General features: G+C 62.7%; 1 protein-coding gene across 1 annotated transcript in view; it reads right to left on the minus strand.

The window, feature by feature from the left end:
• Positions 1–1,432: 1,432 nt before the first annotated feature.
• LOC128851456 (mucin-16-like) overlaps positions 1,433–18,412 on the minus strand; it is a 40,913-nt gene continuing 23,933 nt past the window's right edge. The window contains exon 3 of the mRNA XM_054060506.1: positions 1,433–18,388. Coding sequence (XP_053916481.1) covers positions 1,433–18,388 — 16,956 coding nt within the window. The remainder of the gene's footprint in view (positions 18,389–18,412) is intronic.

Genomic DNA, 18,412 nt, shown 5'->3' on the forward strand with positions numbered 1-18,412 from the left:
TGGTAATCCTAGTGGTTCCATTGAAGACTTCAGCAGCTGTGGAGATATTAAAGACAATAACCATCTAAAGTATTGTTTAAAAAAGTTTACTCAGATAAGTACCTCTAAGGATAACAGCAGAGCAGAGGTGAACATAGAGGTTAACTCTCTGCACCACAGCTGGCCACAATATAACTCATAAATACTCTGTACCACACAATATAGGTGTAGCATGTAGAAGATTCATTTATGGGTAGATCTTCAATGAAAAAGGGCTTCAACTTCAAGCTATGTATCTCTGCTAACGGAAAACAAACAAACAAAAAGATTCCTGAGGCAATACCTGTCCGAACTGTCAACGAAGTGCTGACATTCTTAGAGCAAGTTGAAACATTGACAGATATTTGGTATTCGTGATCAGAAAGCAGATTTTCAAATGTAGTACTTGTTTCGTTTAGGATTCTCGTCACTTTAAGGGAGCTTCCCCACAGATGCACTCTGTAAGGACTGTCTCTTCTGCCACCTTGAGATTTCCAGCTGAACTGTATCACTGTACTGGTCACACGCTCCAACTGTATGGAGAAAGCGATAGGAGCTAAAAAGCAAAAAGGAAAATCCTGTAAAACTGGTATTTATAGTCTATGTATATTTAAGGAATAAAGTATAAATGCAAAATTCACTGACTAAGGAAAAAAGGCTCTGCAACATTTTTATGCAGGTTTGAAAGAACAAGTTATATCTTATACATATCTACATGCGTATCTCCTACTGCCTTCCATGAGAGCACTATGATTCCAAACCACAGTAGGATTAAACCCTTAGATTTGTATTCAAAATAGAAAAATACAATAGTGCACTAAAAATGGAATACCTATCCCCCACCACTTTTTTTTGGTGTCAAATACAAAAAGGATGCATTGTTCACTTTTCTGTCTTTACTGTTTCACCTAATGAAAAATGAAGAAAGACTCATTATTGCATACGGTTTGAAAGCAGCAGAGAGTTGCTTGGCAAAAACTGAATATACACAAGATAAGATCTACCAAAAAAAGAAAAAAGTCAGCAAAAATAAATTTGATGGAATACTCCAAGTAATGGAATACTCCAAGTATTCTTTACTCCAAGTAAAGAATAGCCTCTAATCATAGAAAGGATTTTTGTAACCCACGCAAAATAAAAGAAAAACTTAAAGTTACAGCAAATATAAAGTTCCATATGCAACCTAACTACACAGCACTTTACCTCTCTGAACCACCATACCACATAAGAACAAAGTGTTCCAATACAAATAAAACTAGGGAATTCAGCTGTAGTTTTTGAAAAAATCTATGCAGATGCACAGATTAAATTATCAAACTTAAAATACCTCATACAAAAACTGAAGATACTAAAAAGAACAAAAAAATGAAAAATTCAAAATATACATAATTCTTCCTAATAAAAAAAAATACTATCATGCTCTAAAATACTCACAGCAAATGCTAGTTAATGGAACATTAAGAGATGTTGATTTCCAAGAAGTTGTACTGGATAGGATCATCAGTGATGTGGTCAGGTGCGATGGGGATGTCAGCGTTCTGGGCTCAGAAGTCATCCTGCTCCCCTGGTTGGTGGTCAAAAAGGTGTCAATGGCATTAGGACTTGTTGTTGGGAAGGTAGGACTCATTGTCTCTGTCCTGGTAGACACTGTGGGTGAGTTCCCTTCCTGAATTAGTGTTATGGGCACGTTCTCCGTCTTTGCTTCTGTGCCCACCCTCCTCGTCGTGGAAAAGGTTGTCAAGGATGTGGCTGAGAGTGAAAGAGAAGCCTTGGTGTTGGGCTCTGCCATGGTGCTGCTTGCCTGGTTGATGGTGGGAATTTCGCTTTGGCTGCGAGGAGTCGTGTCGATGCTGGTGGCAGCGGCCGTTGTCGCTGTGGGCAAGGGGCTCCGTGTAGGAGATGCAGTGTCCCCAGGCTCCGTCGTGCCCTTCCCCCGCGTGACGGCTGTGGAAGTCAGGCGCCCAGACTGCATCTCCGTGGTGGTGGCCTGCGTGGACGAAAGGCTGCCCTGGGTGTTCCGTGAGGCTGGGGGCGTGCCAGAGGCTGTTGCCGATGGCTCGGAGGTGGAGAGGCTGGGAGCTGCGCTTTGAGTTGCTGCCTGTTCTGTCGTACCACCCGTTCCGATGCCGGATAAGCCAGGAGTGGAGGAAGGCGTGGAAGACACGAATGCAGTGGAGGGTTGGGCTGGGGTGGCCGAGCTGGACTCAGTGGTGCCGCTGGCGGTGCTTCTCTGTGGGTTGGGAGTGGCGGCTGAGGGGCCCGCAGGAGAGGAGGACGAGTGGCTCGTGGCCGCCGAGCTGGGGCTGGGAGAGACGGAGGCAGCACTGGCACTGGCTGTGCCCGTGCTGGTGGCAGCGGCATGGGGCCTCGTTGTTGGGAAGGTGGGACTGGCTGCCTGCGTCCCGGTAGGCACCGTGGGCGAGCTCCGTTTCTGAGTCGGTGTCATGGGCACGGTCTCCGTCTTTGCTCGTGTGCCCTCCAACCTTGTTGTGGAAAGGCTTGTCTGCGCTGTGGCCGAGGGGGAAAGAGAGGTCTTGGTGTAGGGCTCAGCCGTGGTGCCGCTGCCCTGGTTAACGGTGGTAATTTGGCTTTGGCTGGGAGGATGGACGGTAAGGCTCGTGGCAGAGGCCGTGGCCACGCTGGGGAAGGGGCTCCGCGTGGAAGACGAAGCGGCCCCAGGCTCCGTCGTGACCTGCTGCTGCGTGACGGTTGTGGAAGTGAGGCGCACTGCCTGTGTCCCCATGGTGCTGGCCAGGGTGGGGAAAGGTCTGCCCTGGGTGTTATCTGAGGCAGGGGACGTGCCGGAGGTGGATGCCGACGGCTTGGGGCTGGACGTGCTGGGAGCTGTGGTCTGAGTCGACGCCTCTGCCGTCACAGCGCCCGATCCAGCGCTGGAGGTTCCAGGATGGGAGGAAAGCGCGGGAGACACGTTTGCCGTGGAAGAGACGTTTGCCGTGGAAGGGTGGGATGTGGTGGCCGAGCTGGACTCAGTGGTGCCGCCTGTGCTGCTTCTCTGTGGGTTGGGAGTGGCGGCCGAGGAGCCCGCAGGAGAGGAGGACGAGTGGCTCGTGGCTGCCGAGCTGGGGCTGGGAGAGACGGAGGCAGCACTGGCACTCGCTGTGCCCACACCGGTGGCAGTGGCTTGGCTCCTCGTCGTTGGGAAGGCAGGGCTCGTTGCCTCGGTCCCAGCTGACGGCGCAGGCGAGCTCCCTTCCTGAGCCGGCATTGTAGGCACAGTGTCCGTCTTTGCTTCTGTGCCCACCCTCCTCGTCGTGGAAAAGGTTGTCAAGGATGTGGCTGAGAGTGAAAGAGAAGCCTTGGTGTTGGGCTCTGCCATGGTGCTGCTTGCCTGGTTGATGGTGGGAATTTCGCTTTGGCTGCGAGGAGTCGTGTCGATGCTGGTGGCAGCGGCCGTTGTCGCTGTGGGCAAGGGGCTCCGTGTAGGAGATGCAGTGTCCCCAGGCTCCGTCGTGCCCTTCCCCCGCGTGACGGCTGTGGAAGTCAGGCGCCCAGACTGCATCTCCGTGGTGGTGGCCTGCGTGGACGAAAGGCTGCCCTGGGTGTTCCGTGAGGCTGGGGACGTGCCAGAGGCTGCTGCCGATGGCTCGGAGGTGGAGAGGCTGGGAGCTGCGCTTTGAGTTGCTGCCTGTTCTGTCGTACCACCCGTTCCGATGCCGGATAAGCCAGGAGTGGAGGAAGGCGTGGAAGACACGAATGCAGTGGAGGGTTGGGCTGGGGTGGCCGAGCTGGACTCAGTGGTGCCGCTGGCGGTGCTTCTCTGTGGGTTGGGAGTGGCGGCTGAGGGGCCCGCAGGAGAGGAGGACGAGTGGCTCGTGGCCGCCGAGCTGGGGCTGGGAGAGACGGAGGCAGCACTGGCACTGGCTGTGCCAGTGCTGGTGGCAGCGGCATGGGGCCTCGTTGTTGGGGAGGTGGGACTGGCTGCCTGCGTCCCGGTAGGCACCGTGGGCGAGCTCCGTTTCTGAGTCGGTGTCATGGGCACGGTCTCCGTCTTTGCTCGTGTGCCCTCCAACCTTGTTGTGGAAAGGCTTGTCTGCGCTGTGGCCGAGGGGGAAAGAGAGGTCTTGGTGTAGGGCTCAGCCGTGGTGCCGCTGCCCTGGTTAACGGTGGTAATTTGGCTTTGGCTGGGAGGATGGACGGTAAGGCTCGTGGCAGAGGCCGTGGCCACGCTGGGGAAGGGGCTCCGCGTGGAAGACGAAGCGGCCCCAGGCTCCGTCGTGACCTGCTGCTGCGTGACGGTTGTGGAAGTGAGGCGCACTGCCTGTGTCCCCATGGTGCTGGCCAGGGTGGGGAAAGGTCTGCCCTGGGTGTTATCTGAGGCAGGGGACGTGCCGGAGGTGGATGCCGACGGCTTGGGGCTGGACGTGCTGGGAGCTGTGGTCTGAGTCGACGCCTCTGCCGTCACAGCGCCCGATCCAGCGCTGGAGGTTCCAGGATGGGAGGAAAGCGCGGGAGACACGTTTGCCGTGGAAGAGACGTTTGCCGTGGAAGGGTGGGATGTGGTGGCCGAGCTGGACTCAGTGGTGCCGCCTGTGCTGCTTCTCTGTGGGTTGGGAGTGGCGGCCGAGGAGCCCGCAGGAGAGGAGGACGAGTGGCTCGTGGCTGCCGAGCTGGGGCTGGGAGAGACGGAGGCAGCACTGGCACTCGCTGTGCCCACACCGGTGGCAGTGGCTTGGCTCCTCGTCGTTGGGAAGGCAGGGCTCGTTGCCTCGGTCCCAGCTGACGGCGCAGGCGAGCTCCCTTCCTGAGCCGGCATTGTAGGCACAGTGTCCGTCTTTGCTTCTGTGCCCACCCTCCTCGTCGTGGAAAAGGTTGTCAAGGATGTGGCTGAGAGTGAAAGAGAAGCCTTGGTGTTGGGCTCTGCCATGGTGCTGCTTGCCTGGTTGATGGTGGGAATTTCGCTTTGGCTGCGAGGAGTCGTGTCGATGCTGGTGGCAGCGGCCGTTGTCGCTGTGGGCAAGGGGCTCCGTGTAGGAGATGCAGTGTCCCCAGGCTCCGTCGTGCCCTTCCCCCGCGTGACGGCTGTGGAAGTCAGGCGCCCAGACTGCATCTCCGTGGTGGTGGCCTGCGTGGACGAAAGGCTGCCCTGGGTGTTCCGTGAGGCTGGGGACGTGCCAGAGGCTGCTGCCGATGGCTCGGAGGTGGAGAGGCTGGGAGCTGCGCTTTGAGTTGCTGCCTGTTCTGTCGTACCACCCGTTCCGATGCCGGATAAGCCAGGAGTGGAGGAAGGCGTGGAAGACACGAATGCAGTGGAGGGTTGGGCTGGGGTGGCCGAGCTGGACTCAGTGGTGCCGCTGGCGGTGCTTCTCTGTGGGTTGGGAGTGGCGGCTGAGGGGCCCGCAGGAGAGGAGGACGAGTGGCTCGTGGCCGCCGAGCTGGGGCTGGGAGAGACGGAGGCAGCACTGGCACTGGCTGTGCCCGTGCTGGTGGCAGCGGCATGGGGCCTCGTTGTTGGGGAGGTGGGACTGGCTGCCTGCGTCCCGGTAGGCACCGTGGGCGAGCTCCGTTTCTGAGTCGGTGTCATGGGCACGGTCTCCGTCTTTGCTCGTGTGCCCTCCAACCTTGTTGTGGAAAGGCTTGTCTGCGCTGTGGCCGAGGGGGAAAGAGAGGTCTTGGTGTAGGGCTCAGCCGTGGTGCCGCTGCCCTGGTTAACGGTGGTAATTTGGCTTTGGCTGGGAGGATGGACGGTAAGGCTCGTGGCAGAGGCCGTGGCCACGCTGGGGAAGGGGCTCCGCGTGGAAGACGAAGCGGCCCCAGGCTCCGTCGTGACCTGCTGCTGCGTGACGGTTGTGGAAGTGAGGCGCACTGCCTGTGTCCCCATGGTGCTGGCCAGGGTGGGGAAAGGTCTGCCCTGGGTGTTATCTGAGGCAGGGGACGTGCCGGAGGTGGATGCCGACGGCTTGGGGCTGGACGTGCTGGGAGCTGTGGTCTGAGTCGACGCCTCTGCCGTCACAGCGCCCGATCCAGCGCTGGAGGTTCCAGGATGGGAGGAAAGCGCGGGAGACACGTTTGCCGTGGAAGAGACGTTTGCCGTGGAAGGGTGGGATGTGGTGGCCGAGCTGGACTCAGTGGTGCCGCCTGTGCTGCTTCTCTGTGGGTTGGGAGTGGCGGCCGAGGAGCCCGCAGGAGAGGAGGACGAGTGGCTCGTGGCTGCCGAGCTGGGGCTGGGAGAGACGGAGGCAGCACTGGCACTCGCTGTGCCCACACCGGTGGCAGTGGCTTGGCTCCTCGTCGTTGGGAAGGCAGGGCTCGTTGCCTCGGTCCCAGCTGACGGCGCAGGCGAGCTCCCTTCCTGAGCCGGCATTGTAGGCACAGTGTCCGTCTTTGCTTCTGTGCCCACCCTCCTCGTCGTGGAAAAGGTTGTCAAGGATGTGGCTGAGAGTGAAAGAGAAGCCTTGGTGTTGGGCTCTGCCATGGTGCTGCTTGCCTGGTTGATGGTGGGAATTTCGCTTTGGCTGCGAGGAGTCGTGTCGATGCTGGTGGCAGCGGCCGTTGTCGCTGTGGGCAAGGGGCTCCGTGTAGGAGATGCAGTGTCCCCAGGCTCCGTCGTGCCCTTCCCCCGCGTGACGGCTGTGGAAGTCAGGCGCCCAGACTGCATCTCCGTGGTGGTGGCCTGCGTGGACGAAAGGCTGCCCTGGGTGTTCCGTGAGGCTGGGGACGTGCCAGAGGCTGCTGCCGATGGCTCGGAGGTGGAGAGGCTGGGAGCTGCGCTTTGAGTTGCTGCCTGTTCTGTCGTACCACCCGTTCCGATGCCGGATAAGCCAGGAGTGGAGGAAGGCGTGGAAGACACGAATGCAGTGGAGGGTTGGGCTGGGGTGGCCGAGCTGGACTCAGTGGTGCCGCTGGCGGTGCTTCTCTGTGGGTTGGGAGTGGCGGCTGAGGGGCCCGCAGGAGAGGAGGACGAGTGGCTCGTGGCCGCCGAGCTGGGGCTGGGAGAGACGGAGGCAGCACTGGCACTGGCTGTGCCCGTGCTGGTGGCAGCGGCATGGGGCCTCGTTGTTGGGGAGGTGGGACTGGCTGCCTGCGTCCCGGTAGGCACCGTGGGCGAGCTCCGTTTCTGAGTCGGTGTCATGGGCACGGTCTCCGTCTTTGCTCGTGTGCCCTCCAACCTTGTTGTGGAAAGGCTTGTCTGCGCTGTGGCCGAGGGGGAAAGAGAGGTCTTGGTGTAGGGCTCAGCCGTGGTGCCGCTGCCCTGGTTAACGGTGGTAATTTGGCTTTGGCTGGGAGGATGGACGGTAAGGCTCGTGGCAGAGGCCGTGGCCACGCTGGGGAAGGGGCTCCGCGTGGAAGACGAAGCGGCCCCAGGCTCTGTCGTGACCTGCTGCTGCGTGACGGTTGTGGAAGTGAGGCGCACTGCCTGTGTCCCCATGGTGCTGGCCAGGGTGGGGAAAGGTCTGCCCTGGGTGTTATCTGAGGCAGGGGACGTGCCGGAGGTGGATGCCGACGGCTTGGGGCTGGACGTGCTGGGAGCTGTGGTCTGAGTCGACGCCTCTGCCGTCACAGCGCCCGATCCAGCGCTGGAGGTTCCAGGATGGGAGGAAAGCGCGGGAGACACGTTTGCCGTGGAAGAGACGTTTGCCGTGGAAGGGTGGGATGTGGTGGCCGAGCTGGACTCAGTGGTGCCGCCTGTGCTGCTTCTCTGTGGGTTGGGAGTGGCGGCCGAGGAGCCCGCAGGAGAGGAGGACGAGTGGCTCGTGGCTGCCGAGCTGGGGCTGGGAGAGACGGAGGCAGCACTGGCACTCGCTGTGCCCACACCGGTGGCAGTGGCTTGGCTCCTCGTCGTTGGGAAGGCAGGGCTCGTTGCCTCGGTCCCAGCTGACGGCGCAGGCGAGCTCCCTTCCTGAGCCGGCATTGTAGGCACAGTGTCCGTCTTTGCTTCTGTGCCCACCCTCCTCGTCGTGGAAAAGGTTGTCAAGGATGTGGCTGAGAGTGAAAGAGAAGCCTTGGTGTTGGGCTCTGCCATGGTGCTGCTTGCCTGGTTGATGGTGGGAATTTCGCTTTGGCTGCGAGGAGTCGTGTCGATGCTGGTGGCAGCGGCCGTTGTCGCTGTGGGCAAGGGGCTCCGTGTAGGAGATGCAGTGTCCCCAGGCTCCGTCGTGCCCTTCCCCCGCGTGACGGCTGTGGAAGTCAGGCGCCCAGACTGCATCTCCGTGGTGGTGGCCTGCGTGGACGAAAGGCTGCCCTGGGTGTTCCGTGAGGCTGGGGACGTGCCAGAGGCTGCTGCCGATGGCTCGGAGGTGGAGAGGCTGGGAGCTGCGCTTTGAGTTGCTGCCTGTTCTGTCGTACCACCCGTTCCGATGCCGGATAAGCCAGGAGTGGAGGAAGGCGTGGAAGACACGAATGCAGTGGAGGGTTGGGCTGGGGTGGCCGAGCTGGACTCAGTGGTGCCGCTGGCGGTGCTTCTCTGTGGGTTGGGAGTGGCGGCTGAGGGGCCCGCAGGAGAGGAGGACGAGTGGCTCGTGGCCGCCGAGCTGGGGCTGGGAGAGACGGAGGCAGCACTGGCACTGGCTGTGCCCGTGCTGGTGGCAGCGGCATGGGGCCTCGTTGTTGGGGAGGTGGGACTGGCTGCCTGCGTCCCGGTAGGCACCGTGGGCGAGCTCCGTTTCTGAGTCGGTGTCATGGGCACGGTCTCCGTCTTTGCTCGTGTGCCCTCCAACCTTGTTGTGGAAAGGCTTGTCTGCGCTGTGGCCGAGGGGGAAAGAGAGGTCTTGGTGTAGGGCTCAGCCGTGGTGCCGCTGCCCTGGTTAACGGTGGTAATTTGGCTTTGGCTGGGAGGATGGACGGTAAGGCTCGTGGCAGAGGCCGTGGCCACGCTGGGGAAGGGGCTCCGCGTGGAAGACGAAGCGGCCCCAGGCTCCGTCGTGACCTGCTGCTGCGTGACGGTTGTGGAAGTGAGGCGCACTGCCTGTGTCCCCATGGTGCTGGCCAGGGTGGGGAAAGGTCTGCCCTGGGTGTTATCTGAGGCAGGGGACGTGCCGGAGGTGGATGCCGACGGCTTGGGGCTGGACGTGCTGGGAGCTGTGGTCTGAGTCGACGCCTCTGCCGTCACAGCGCCCGATCCAGCGCTGGAGGTTCCAGGATGGGAGGAAAGCGCGGGAGACACGTTTGCCGTGGAAGAGACGTTTGCCGTGGAAGGGTGGGATGTGGTGGCCGAGCTGGACTCAGTGGTGCCGCCTGTGCTGCTTCTCTGTGGGTTGGGAGTGGCGGCCGAGGAGCCCGCAGGAGAGGAGGACGAGTGGCTCGTGGCTGCCGAGCTGGGGCTGGGAGAGACGGAGGCAGCACTGGCACTCGCTGTGCCCACACCGGTGGCAGTGGCTTGGCTCCTCGTCGTTGGGAAGGCAGGGCTCGTTGCCTCGGTCCCAGCTGACGGCGCAGGCGAGCTCCCTTCCTGAGCCGGCATTGTAGGCACAGTGTCCGTCTTTGCTTCTGTGCCCACCCTCCTCGTCGTGGAAAAGGTTGTCAAGGATGTGGCTGAGAGTGAAAGAGAAGCCTTGGTGTTGGGCTCTGCCATGGTGCTGCTTGCCTGGTTGATGGTGGGAATTTCGCTTTGGCTGCGAGGAGTCGTGTCGATGCTGGTGGCAGCGGCCGTTGTCGCTGTGGGCAAGGGGCTCCGTGTAGGAGATGCAGTGTCCCCAGGCTCCGTCGTGCCCTTCCCCCGCGTGACGGCTGTGGAAGTCAGGCGCCCAGACTGCATCTCCGTGGTGGTGGCCTGCGTGGACGAAAGGCTGCCCTGGGTGTTCCGTGAGGCTGGGGACGTGCCAGAGGCTGCTGCCGATGGCTCGGAGGTGGAGAGGCTGGGAGCTGCGCTTTGAGTTGCTGCCTGTTCTGTCGTACCACCCGTTCCGATGCCGGATAAGCCAGGAGTGGAGGAAGGCGTGGAAGACACGAATGCAGTGGAGGGTTGGGCTGGGGTGGCCGAGCTGGACTCAGTGGTGCCGCTGGCGGTGCTTCTCTGTGGGTTGGGAGTGGCGGCTGAGGGGCCCGCAGGAGAGGAGGACGAGTGGCTCGTGGCCGCCGAGCTGGGGCTGGGAGAGACGGAGGCAGCACTGGCACTGGCTGTGCCCGTGCTGGTGGCAGCGGCATGGGGCCTCGTTGTTGGGGAGGTGGGACTGGCTGCCTGCGTCCCGGTAGGCACCGTGGGCGAGCTCCGTTTCTGAGTCGGTGTCATGGGCACGGTCTCCGTCTTTGCTCGTGTGCCCTCCAACCTTGTTGTGGAAAGGCTTGTCTGCGCTGTGGCCGAGGGGGAAAGAGAGGTCTTGGTGTAGGGCTCAGCCGTGGTGCCGCTGCCCTGGTTAACGGTGGTAATTTGGCTTTGGCTGGGAGGATGGACGGTAAGGCTCGTGGCAGAGGCCGTGGCCACGCTGGGGAAGGGGCTCCGCGTGGAAGACGAAGCGGCCCCAGGCTCCGTCGTGACCTGCTGCTGCGTGACGGTTGTGGAAGTGAGGCGCACTGCCTGTGTCCCCATGGTGCTGGCCAGGGTGGGGAAAGGTCTGCCCTGGGTGTTATCTGAGGCAGGGGACGTGCCGGAGGTGGATGCCGACGGCTTGGGGCTGGACGTGCTGGGAGCTGTGGTCTGAGTCGACGCCTCTGCCGTCACAGCGCCCGATCCAGCGCTGGAGGTTCCAGGATGGGAGGAAAGCGCGGGAGACACGTTTGCCGTGGAAGAGACGTTTGCCGTGGAAGGGTGGGATGTGGTGGCCGAGCTGGACTCAGTGGTGCCGCCTGTGCTGCTTCTCTGTGGGTTGGGAGTGGCGGCCGAGGAGCCCGCAGGAGAGGAGGACGAGTGGCTCGTGGCTGCCGAGCTGGGGCTGGGAGAGACGGAGGCAGCACTGGCACTCGCTGTGCCCACACCGGTGGCAGTGGCTTGGCTCCTCGTCGTTGGGAAGGCAGGGCTCGTTGCCTCGGTCCCAGCTGACGGCGCAGGCGAGCTCCCTTCCTGAGCCGGCATTGTAGGCACAGTGTCCGTCTTTGCTTCTGTGCCCACCCTCCTCGTCGTGGAAAAGGTTGTCAAGGATGTGGCTGAGAGTGAAAGAGAAGCCTTGGTGTTGGGCTCTGCCATGGTGCTGCTTGCCTGGTTGATGGTGGGAATTTCGCTTTGGCTGCGAGGAGTCGTGTCGATGCTGGTGGCAGCGGCCGTTGTCGCTGTGGGCAAGGGGCTCCGTGTAGGAGATGCAGTGTCCCCAGGCTCCGTCGTGCCCTTCCCCCGCGTGACGGCTGTGGAAGTCAGGCGCCCAGACTGCATCTCCGTGGTGGTGGCCTGCGTGGACGAAAGGCTGCCCTGGGTGTTCCGTGAGGCTGGGGACGTGCCAGAGGCTGCTGCCGATGGCTCGGAGGTGGAGAGGCTGGGAGCTGCGCTTTGAGTTGCTGCCTGTTCTGTCGTACCACCCGTTCCGATGCCGGATAAGCCAGGAGTGGAGGAAGGCGTGGAAGACACGAATGCAGTGGAGGGTTGGGCTGGGGTGGCCGAGCTGGACTCAGTGGTGCCGCTGGCGGTGCTTCTCTGTGGGTTGGGAGTGGCGGCTGAGGGGCCCGCAGGAGAGGAGGACGAGTGGCTCGTGGCCGCCGAGCTGGGGCTGGGAGAGACGGAGGCAGCACTGGCACTGGCTGTGCCCGTGCTGGTGGCAGCGGCATGGGGCCTCGTTGTTGGGGAGGTGGGACTGGCTGCCTGCGTCCCGGTAGGCACCGTGGGCGAGCTCCGTTTCTGAGTCGGTGTCATGGGCACGGTCTCCGTCTTTGCTCGTGTGCCCTCCAACCTTGTTGTGGAAAGGCTTGTCTGCGCTGTGGCCGAGGGGGAAAGAGAGGTCTTGGTGTAGGGCTCAGCCGTGGTGCCGCTGCCCTGGTTAACGGTGGTAATTTGGCTTTGGCTGGGAGGATGGACGGTAAGGCTCGTGGCAGAGGCCGTGGCCACGCTGGGGAAGGGGCTCCGCGTGGAAGACGAAGCGGCCCCAGGCTCCGTCGTGACCTGCTGCTGCGTGACGGTTGTGGAAGTGAGGCGCACTGCCTGTGTCCCCATGGTGCTGGCCAGGGTGGGGAAAGGTCTGCCCTGGGTGTTATCTGAGGCAGGGGACGTGCCGGAGGTGGATGCCGACGGCTTGGGGCTGGACGTGCTGGGAGCTGTGGTCTGAGTCGACGCCTCTGCCGTCACAGCGCCCGATCCAGCGCTGGAGGTTCCAGGATGGGAGGAAAGCGCGGGAGACACGTTTGCCGTGGAAGAGACGTTTGCCGTGGAAGGGTGGGATGTGGTGGCCGAGCTGGACTCAGTGGTGCCGCCTGTGCTGCTTCTCTGTGGGTTGGGAGTGGCGGCCGAGGAGCCCGCAGGAGAGGAGGACGAGTGGCTCGTGGCTGCCGAGCTGGGGCTGGGAGAGACGGAGGCAGCACTGGCACTCGCTGTGCCCACACCGGTGGCAGTGGCTTGGCTCCTCGTCGTTGGGAAGGCAGGGCTCGTTGCCTCGGTCCCAGCTGACGGCGCAGGCGAGCTCCCTTCCTGAGCCGGCATTGTAGGCACAGTGTCCGTCTTTGCTTCTGTGCCCACCCTCCTCGTCGTGGAAAAGGTTGTCAAGGATGTGGCTGAGAGTGAAAGAGAAGCCTTGGTGTTGGGCTCTGCCATGGTGCTGCTTGCCTGGTTGATGGTGGGAATTTCGCTTTGGCTGCGAGGAGTCGTGTCGATGCTGGTGGCAGCGGCCGTTGTCGCTGTGGGCAAGGGGCTCCGTGTAGGAGATGCAGTGTCCCCAGGCTCCGTCGTGCCCTTCCCCCGCGTGACGGCTGTGGAAGTCAGGCGCCCAGACTGCATCTCCGTGGTGGTGGCCTGCGTGGACGAAAGGCTGCCCTGGGTGTTCCGTGAGGCTGGGGACGTGCCAGAGGCTGCTGCCGATGGCTCGGAGGTGGAGAGGCTGGGAGCTGCGCTTTGAGTTGCTGCCTGTTCTGTCGTACCACCCGTTCCGATGCCGGATAAGCCAGGAGTGGAGGAAGGCGTGGAAGACACGAATGCAGTGGAGGGTTGGGCTGGGGTGGCCGAGCTGGACTCAGTGGTGCCGCTGGCGGTGCTTCTCTGTGGGTTGGGAGTGGCGGCTGAGGGGCCCGCAGGAGAGGAGGACGAGTGGCTCGTGGCCGCCGAGCTGGGGCTGGGAGAGACGGAGGCAGCACTGGCACTGGCTGTGCCCGTGCTGGTGGCAGCGGCATGGGGCCTCGTTGTTGGGGAGGTGGGACTGGCTGCCTGCGTCCCGGTAGGCACCGTGGGCGAGCTCCGTTTCTGAGTCGGTGTCATGGGCACGGTCTCCGTCTTTGCTCGTGTGCCCTCCAACCTTGTTGTGGAAAGGCTTGTCTGCGCTGTGGCCGAGGGGGAAAGAGAGGTCTTGGTGTAGGGCTCAGCCGTGGTGCCGCTGCCCTGGTTAACGGTGGTAATTTGGCTTTGGCTGGGAGGATGGACGGTAAGGCTCGTGGCAGAGGCCGTGGCCACGCTGGGGAAGGGGCTCCGCGTGGAAGACGAAGCGGCCCCAGGCTCCGTCGTGACCTGCTGCTGCGTGACGGTTGTGGAAGTGAGGCGCACTGCCTGTGTCCCCATGGTGCTGGCCAGGGTGGGGAAAGGTCTGCCCTGGGTGTTATCTGAGGCAGGGGACGTGCCGGAGGTGGATGCCGACGGCTTGGGGCTGGACGTGCTGGGAGCTGTGGTCTGAGTCGACGCCTCTGCCGTCACAGCGCCCGATCCAGCGCTGGAGGTTCCAGGATGGGAGGAAAGCGCGGGAGACACGTTTGCCGTGGAAGAGACGTTTGCCGTGGAAGGGTGGGATGTGGTGGCCGAGCTGGACTCAGTGGTGCCGCCTGTGCTGCTTCTCTGTGGGTTGGGAGTGGCGGCCGAGGAGCCCGCAGGAGAGGAGGACGAGTGGCTCGTGGCTGCCGAGCTGGGGCTGGGAGAGACGGAGGCAGCACTGGCACTCGCTGTGCCCACACCGGTGGCAGTGGCTTGGCTCCTCGTCGTTGGGAAGGCAGGGCTCGTTGCCTCGGTCCCAGCTGACGGCGCAGGCGAGCTCCCTTCCTGAGCCGGCATTGTAGGCACAGTGTCCGTCTTTGCTTCTGTGCCCACCCTCCTCGTCGTGGAAAAGGTTGTCAAGGATGTGGCTGAGAGTGAAAGAGAAGCCTTGGTGTTGGGCTCTGCCATGGTGCTGCTTGCCTGGTTGATGGTGGGAATTTCGCTTTGGCTGCGAGGAGTCGTGTCGATGCTGGTGGCAGCGGCCGTTGTCGCTGTGGGCAAGGGGCTCCGTGTAGGAGATGCAGTGTCCCCAGGCTCCGTCGTGCCCTTCCCCCGCGTGACGGCTGTGGAAGTCAGGCGCCCAGACTGCATCTCCGTGGTGGTGGCCTGCGTGGACGAAAGGCTGCCCTGGGTGTTCCGTGAGGCTGGGGACGTGCCAGAGGCTGCTGCCGATGGCTCGGAGGTGGAGAGGCTGGGAGCTGCGCTTTGAGTTGCTGCCTGTTCTGTCGTACCACCCGTTCCGATGCCGGATAAGCCAGGAGTGGAGGAAGGCGTGGAAGACACGAATGCAGTGGAGGGTTGGGCTGGGGTGGCCGAGCTGGACTCAGTGGTGCCGCTGGCGGTGCTTCTCTGTGGGTTGGGAGTGGCGGCTGAGGGGCCCGCAGGAGAGGAGGACGAGTGGCTCGTGGCCGCCGAGCTGGGGCTGGGAGAGACGGAGGCAGCACTGGCACTGGCTGTGCCCGTGCTGGTGGCAGCGGCATGGGGCCTCGTTGTTGGGAAGGTGGGACTGGCTGCCTGCGTCCCGGTAGGCACCGTGGGCGAGCTCCGTTTCTGAGTCGGTGTCATGGGCACGGTCTCCGTCTTTGCTCGTGTGCCCTCCAACCTTGTTGTGGAAAGGCTTGTCTGCGCTGTGGCCGAGGGGGAAAGAGAGGTCTTGGTGTAGGGCTCAGCCGTGGTGCCGCTGCCCTGGTTAACGGTGGTAATTTGGCTTTGGCTGGGAGGATGGACGGTAAGGCTCGTGGCAGAGGCCGTGGCCACGCTGGGGAAGGGGCTCCGCGTGGAAGACGAAGCGGCCCCAGGCTCCGTCGTGACCTGCTGCTGCGTGACGGTTGTGGAAGTGAGGCGCACTGCCTGTGTCCCCATGGTGCTGGCCAGGGTGGGGAAAGGTCTGCCCTGGGTGTTATCTGAGGCAGGGGACGTGCCGGAGGTGGATGCCGACGGCTTGGGGCTGGACGTGCTGGGAGCTGTGGTCTGAGTCGACGCCTCTGCCGTCACAGCGCCCGATCCAGCGCTGGAGGTTCCAGGATGGGAGGAAAGCGCGGGAGACACGTTTGCCGTGGAAGAGACGTTTGCCGTGGAAGGGTGGGATGTGGTGGCCGAGCTGGACTCAGTGGTGCCGCCTGTGCTGCTTCTCTGTGGGTTGGGAGTGGCGGCCGAGGAGCCCGCAGGAGAGGAGGACGAGTGGCTCGTGGCTGCCGAGCTGGGGCTGGGAGAGACGGAGGCAGCACTGGCACTCGCTGTGCCCACACCGGTGGCAGTGGCTTGGCTCCTCGTCGTTGGGAAGGCAGGGCTCGTTGCCTCGGTCCCAGCTGACGGCGCAGGCGAGCTCCCTTCCTGAGCCGGCATTGTAGGCACAGTGTCCGTCTTTGCTTCTGTGCCCACCCTCCTCGTCGTGGAAAAGGTTGTCAAGGATGTGGCTGAGAGTGAAAGAGAAGCCTTGGTGTTGGGCTCTGCCATGGTGCTGCTTGCCTGGTTGATGGTGGGAATTTCGCTTTGGCTGCGAGGAGTCGTGTCGATGCTGGTGGCAGCGGCCGTTGTCGCTGTGGGCAAGGGGCTCCGTGTAGGAGATGCAGTGTCCCCAGGCTCCGTCGTGCCCTTCCCCCGCGTGACGGCTGTGGAAGTCAGGCGCCCAGACTGCATCTCCGTGGTGGTGGCCTGCGTGGACGAAAGGCTGCCCTGGGTGTTCCGTGAGGCTGGGGACGTGCCAGAGGCTGCTGCCGATGGCTCGGAGGTGGAGAGGCTGGGAGCTGCGCTTTGAGTTGCTGCCTGTTCTGTCGTACCACCCGTTCCGATGCCGGATAAGCCAGGAGTGGAGGAAGGCGTGGAAGACACGAATGCAGTGGAGGGTTGGGCTGGGGTGGCCGAGCTGGACTCAGTGGTGCCGCTGGCGGTGCTTCTCTGTGGGTTGGGAGTGGCGGCTGAGGGGCCCGCAGGAGAGGAGGACGAGTGGCTCGTGGCCGCCGAGCTGGGGCTGGGAGAGACGGAGGCAGCACTGGCACTGGCTGTGCCCGTGCTGGTGGCAGCGGCATGGGGCCTCGTTGTTGGGAAGGTGGGACTGGCTGCCTGTGTCCCGGTAGGCACCGTGGGCGAGCTCCGTTTCTGAGTCGGTGTCATGGGCACGGTCTCCGTCTTTGCTCGTGTGCCCTCCAACCTTGTTGTGGAAAGGCTTGTCTGCGCTGTGGCCGAGGGGGAAAGAGAGGTCTTGGTGTAGGGCTCAGCCGTGGTGCCGCTGCCCTGGTTAACGGTGGTAATTTGGCTTTGGCTGGGAGGATGGACGGTAAGGCTCGTGGCAGAGGCCGTGGCCACGCTGGGGAAGGGGCTCCGCGTGGAAGACGAAGCGGCCCCAGGCTCCGTCGTGACCTGCTGCTGCGTGACGGTTGTGGAAGTGAGGCGCACTGCCTGTGTCCCCATGGTGCTGGCCAGGGTGGGGAAAGGTCTGCCCTGGGTGTTATCTGAGGCAGGGGACGTGCCGGAGGTGGATGCCGACGGCTTGGGGCTGGACGTGCTGGGAGCTGTGGTCTGAGTCGACGCCTCTGCCGTCACAGCGCCCGATCCAGCGCTGGAGGTTCCAGGATGGGAGGAAAGCGCGGGAGACACGTTTGCCGTGGAAGAGACGTTTGCCGTGGAAGGGTGGGATGTGGTGGCCGAGCTGGACTCAGTGGTGCCGCCTGTGCTGCTTCTCTGTGGGTTGGGAGTGGCGGCCGAGGAGCCCGCAGGAGAGGAGGACGAGTGGCTCGTGGCTGCCGAGCTGGGGCTGGGAGAGACGGAGGCAGCACTGGCACTCGCTGTGCCCACACCGGTGGCAGTGGCTTGGCTCCTCGTCGTTGGGAAGGCAGGGCTCGTTGCCTCGGTCCCAGCTGACGGCGCAGGCGAGCTCCCTTCCTGAGCCGGCATTGTAGGCACAGTGTCCGTCTTTGCTTCTGTGCCCACCCTCCTCGTCGTGGAAAAGGTTGTCAAGGATGTGGCTGAGAGTGAAAGAGAAGCCTTGGTGTTGGGCTCTGCCATGGTGCTGCTTGCCTGGTTGATGGTGGGAATTTCGCTTTGGCTGCGAGGAGTCGTGTCGATGCTGGTGGCAGCGGCCGTTGTCGCTGTGGGCAAGGGGCTCCGTGTAGGAGATGCAGTGTCCCCAGGCTCCGTCGTGCCCTTCCCCCGCGTGACGGCTGTGGAAGTCAGGCGCCCAGACTGCATCTCCGTGGTGGTGGCCTGCGTGGACGAAAGGCTGCCCTGGGTGTTCCGTGAGGCTGGGGACGTGCCAGAGGCTGCTGCCGATGGCTCGGAGGTGGAGAGGCTGGGAGCTGCGCTTTGAGTTGCTGCCTGTTCTGTCGTACCACCCGTTCCGATGCCGGATAAGCCAGGAGTGGAGGAAGGCGTGGAAGACACGAATGCAGTGGAGGGTTGGGCTGGGGTGGCCGAGCTGGACTCAGTGGTGCCGCTGGCGGTGCTTCTCTGTGGGTTGGGAGTGGCGGCTGAGGGGCCCGCAGGAGAGGAGGACGAGTGGCTCGTGGCCGCCGAGCTGGGGCTGGGAGAGACGGAGGCAGCACTGGCACTGGCTGTGCCCGTGCTGGTGGCAGCGGCATGGGGCCTCGTTGTTGGGGAGGTGGGACTGGCTGCCTGCGTCCCGGTAGGCACCGTGGGCGAGCTCCGTTTCTGAGTCGGTGTCATGGGCACGGTCTCCGTCTTTGCTCGTGTGCCCTCCAACCTTGTTGTGGAAAGGCTTGTCTGCGCTGTGGCCGAGGGGGAAAGAGAGGTCTTGGTGTAGGGCTCAGCCGTGGTGCCGCTGCCCTGGTTAACGGTGGTAATTTGGCTTTGGCTGGGAGGATGGACGGTAAGGCTCGTGGCAGAGGCCGTGGCCACGCTGGGGAAGGGGCTCCGCGTGGAAGACGAAGCGGCCCCAGGCTCCGTCGTGACCTGCTGCTGCGTGACGGTTGTGGAAGTGAGGCGCACTGCCTGTGTCCCCATGGTGCTGGCCAGGGTGGGGAAAGGTCTGCCCTGGGTGTTATCTGAGGCAGGGACGTGCCGGAGGTGGATGCCGACGGCTTGGGGCTGGACGTGCTGGGAGCTGTGGTCTGAGTCGACGCCTCTGCCGTCACAGCGCCCGATCCAGCGCTGGAGGTTCCAGGATGGGAGGAA

This window comes from Cuculus canorus, chromosome 1 (assembly GCF_017976375.1).
Source record: "Cuculus canorus isolate bCucCan1 chromosome 1, bCucCan1.pri, whole genome shotgun sequence".
Taxonomy (NCBI): domain Eukaryota; kingdom Metazoa; phylum Chordata; class Aves; order Cuculiformes; family Cuculidae; genus Cuculus; species Cuculus canorus.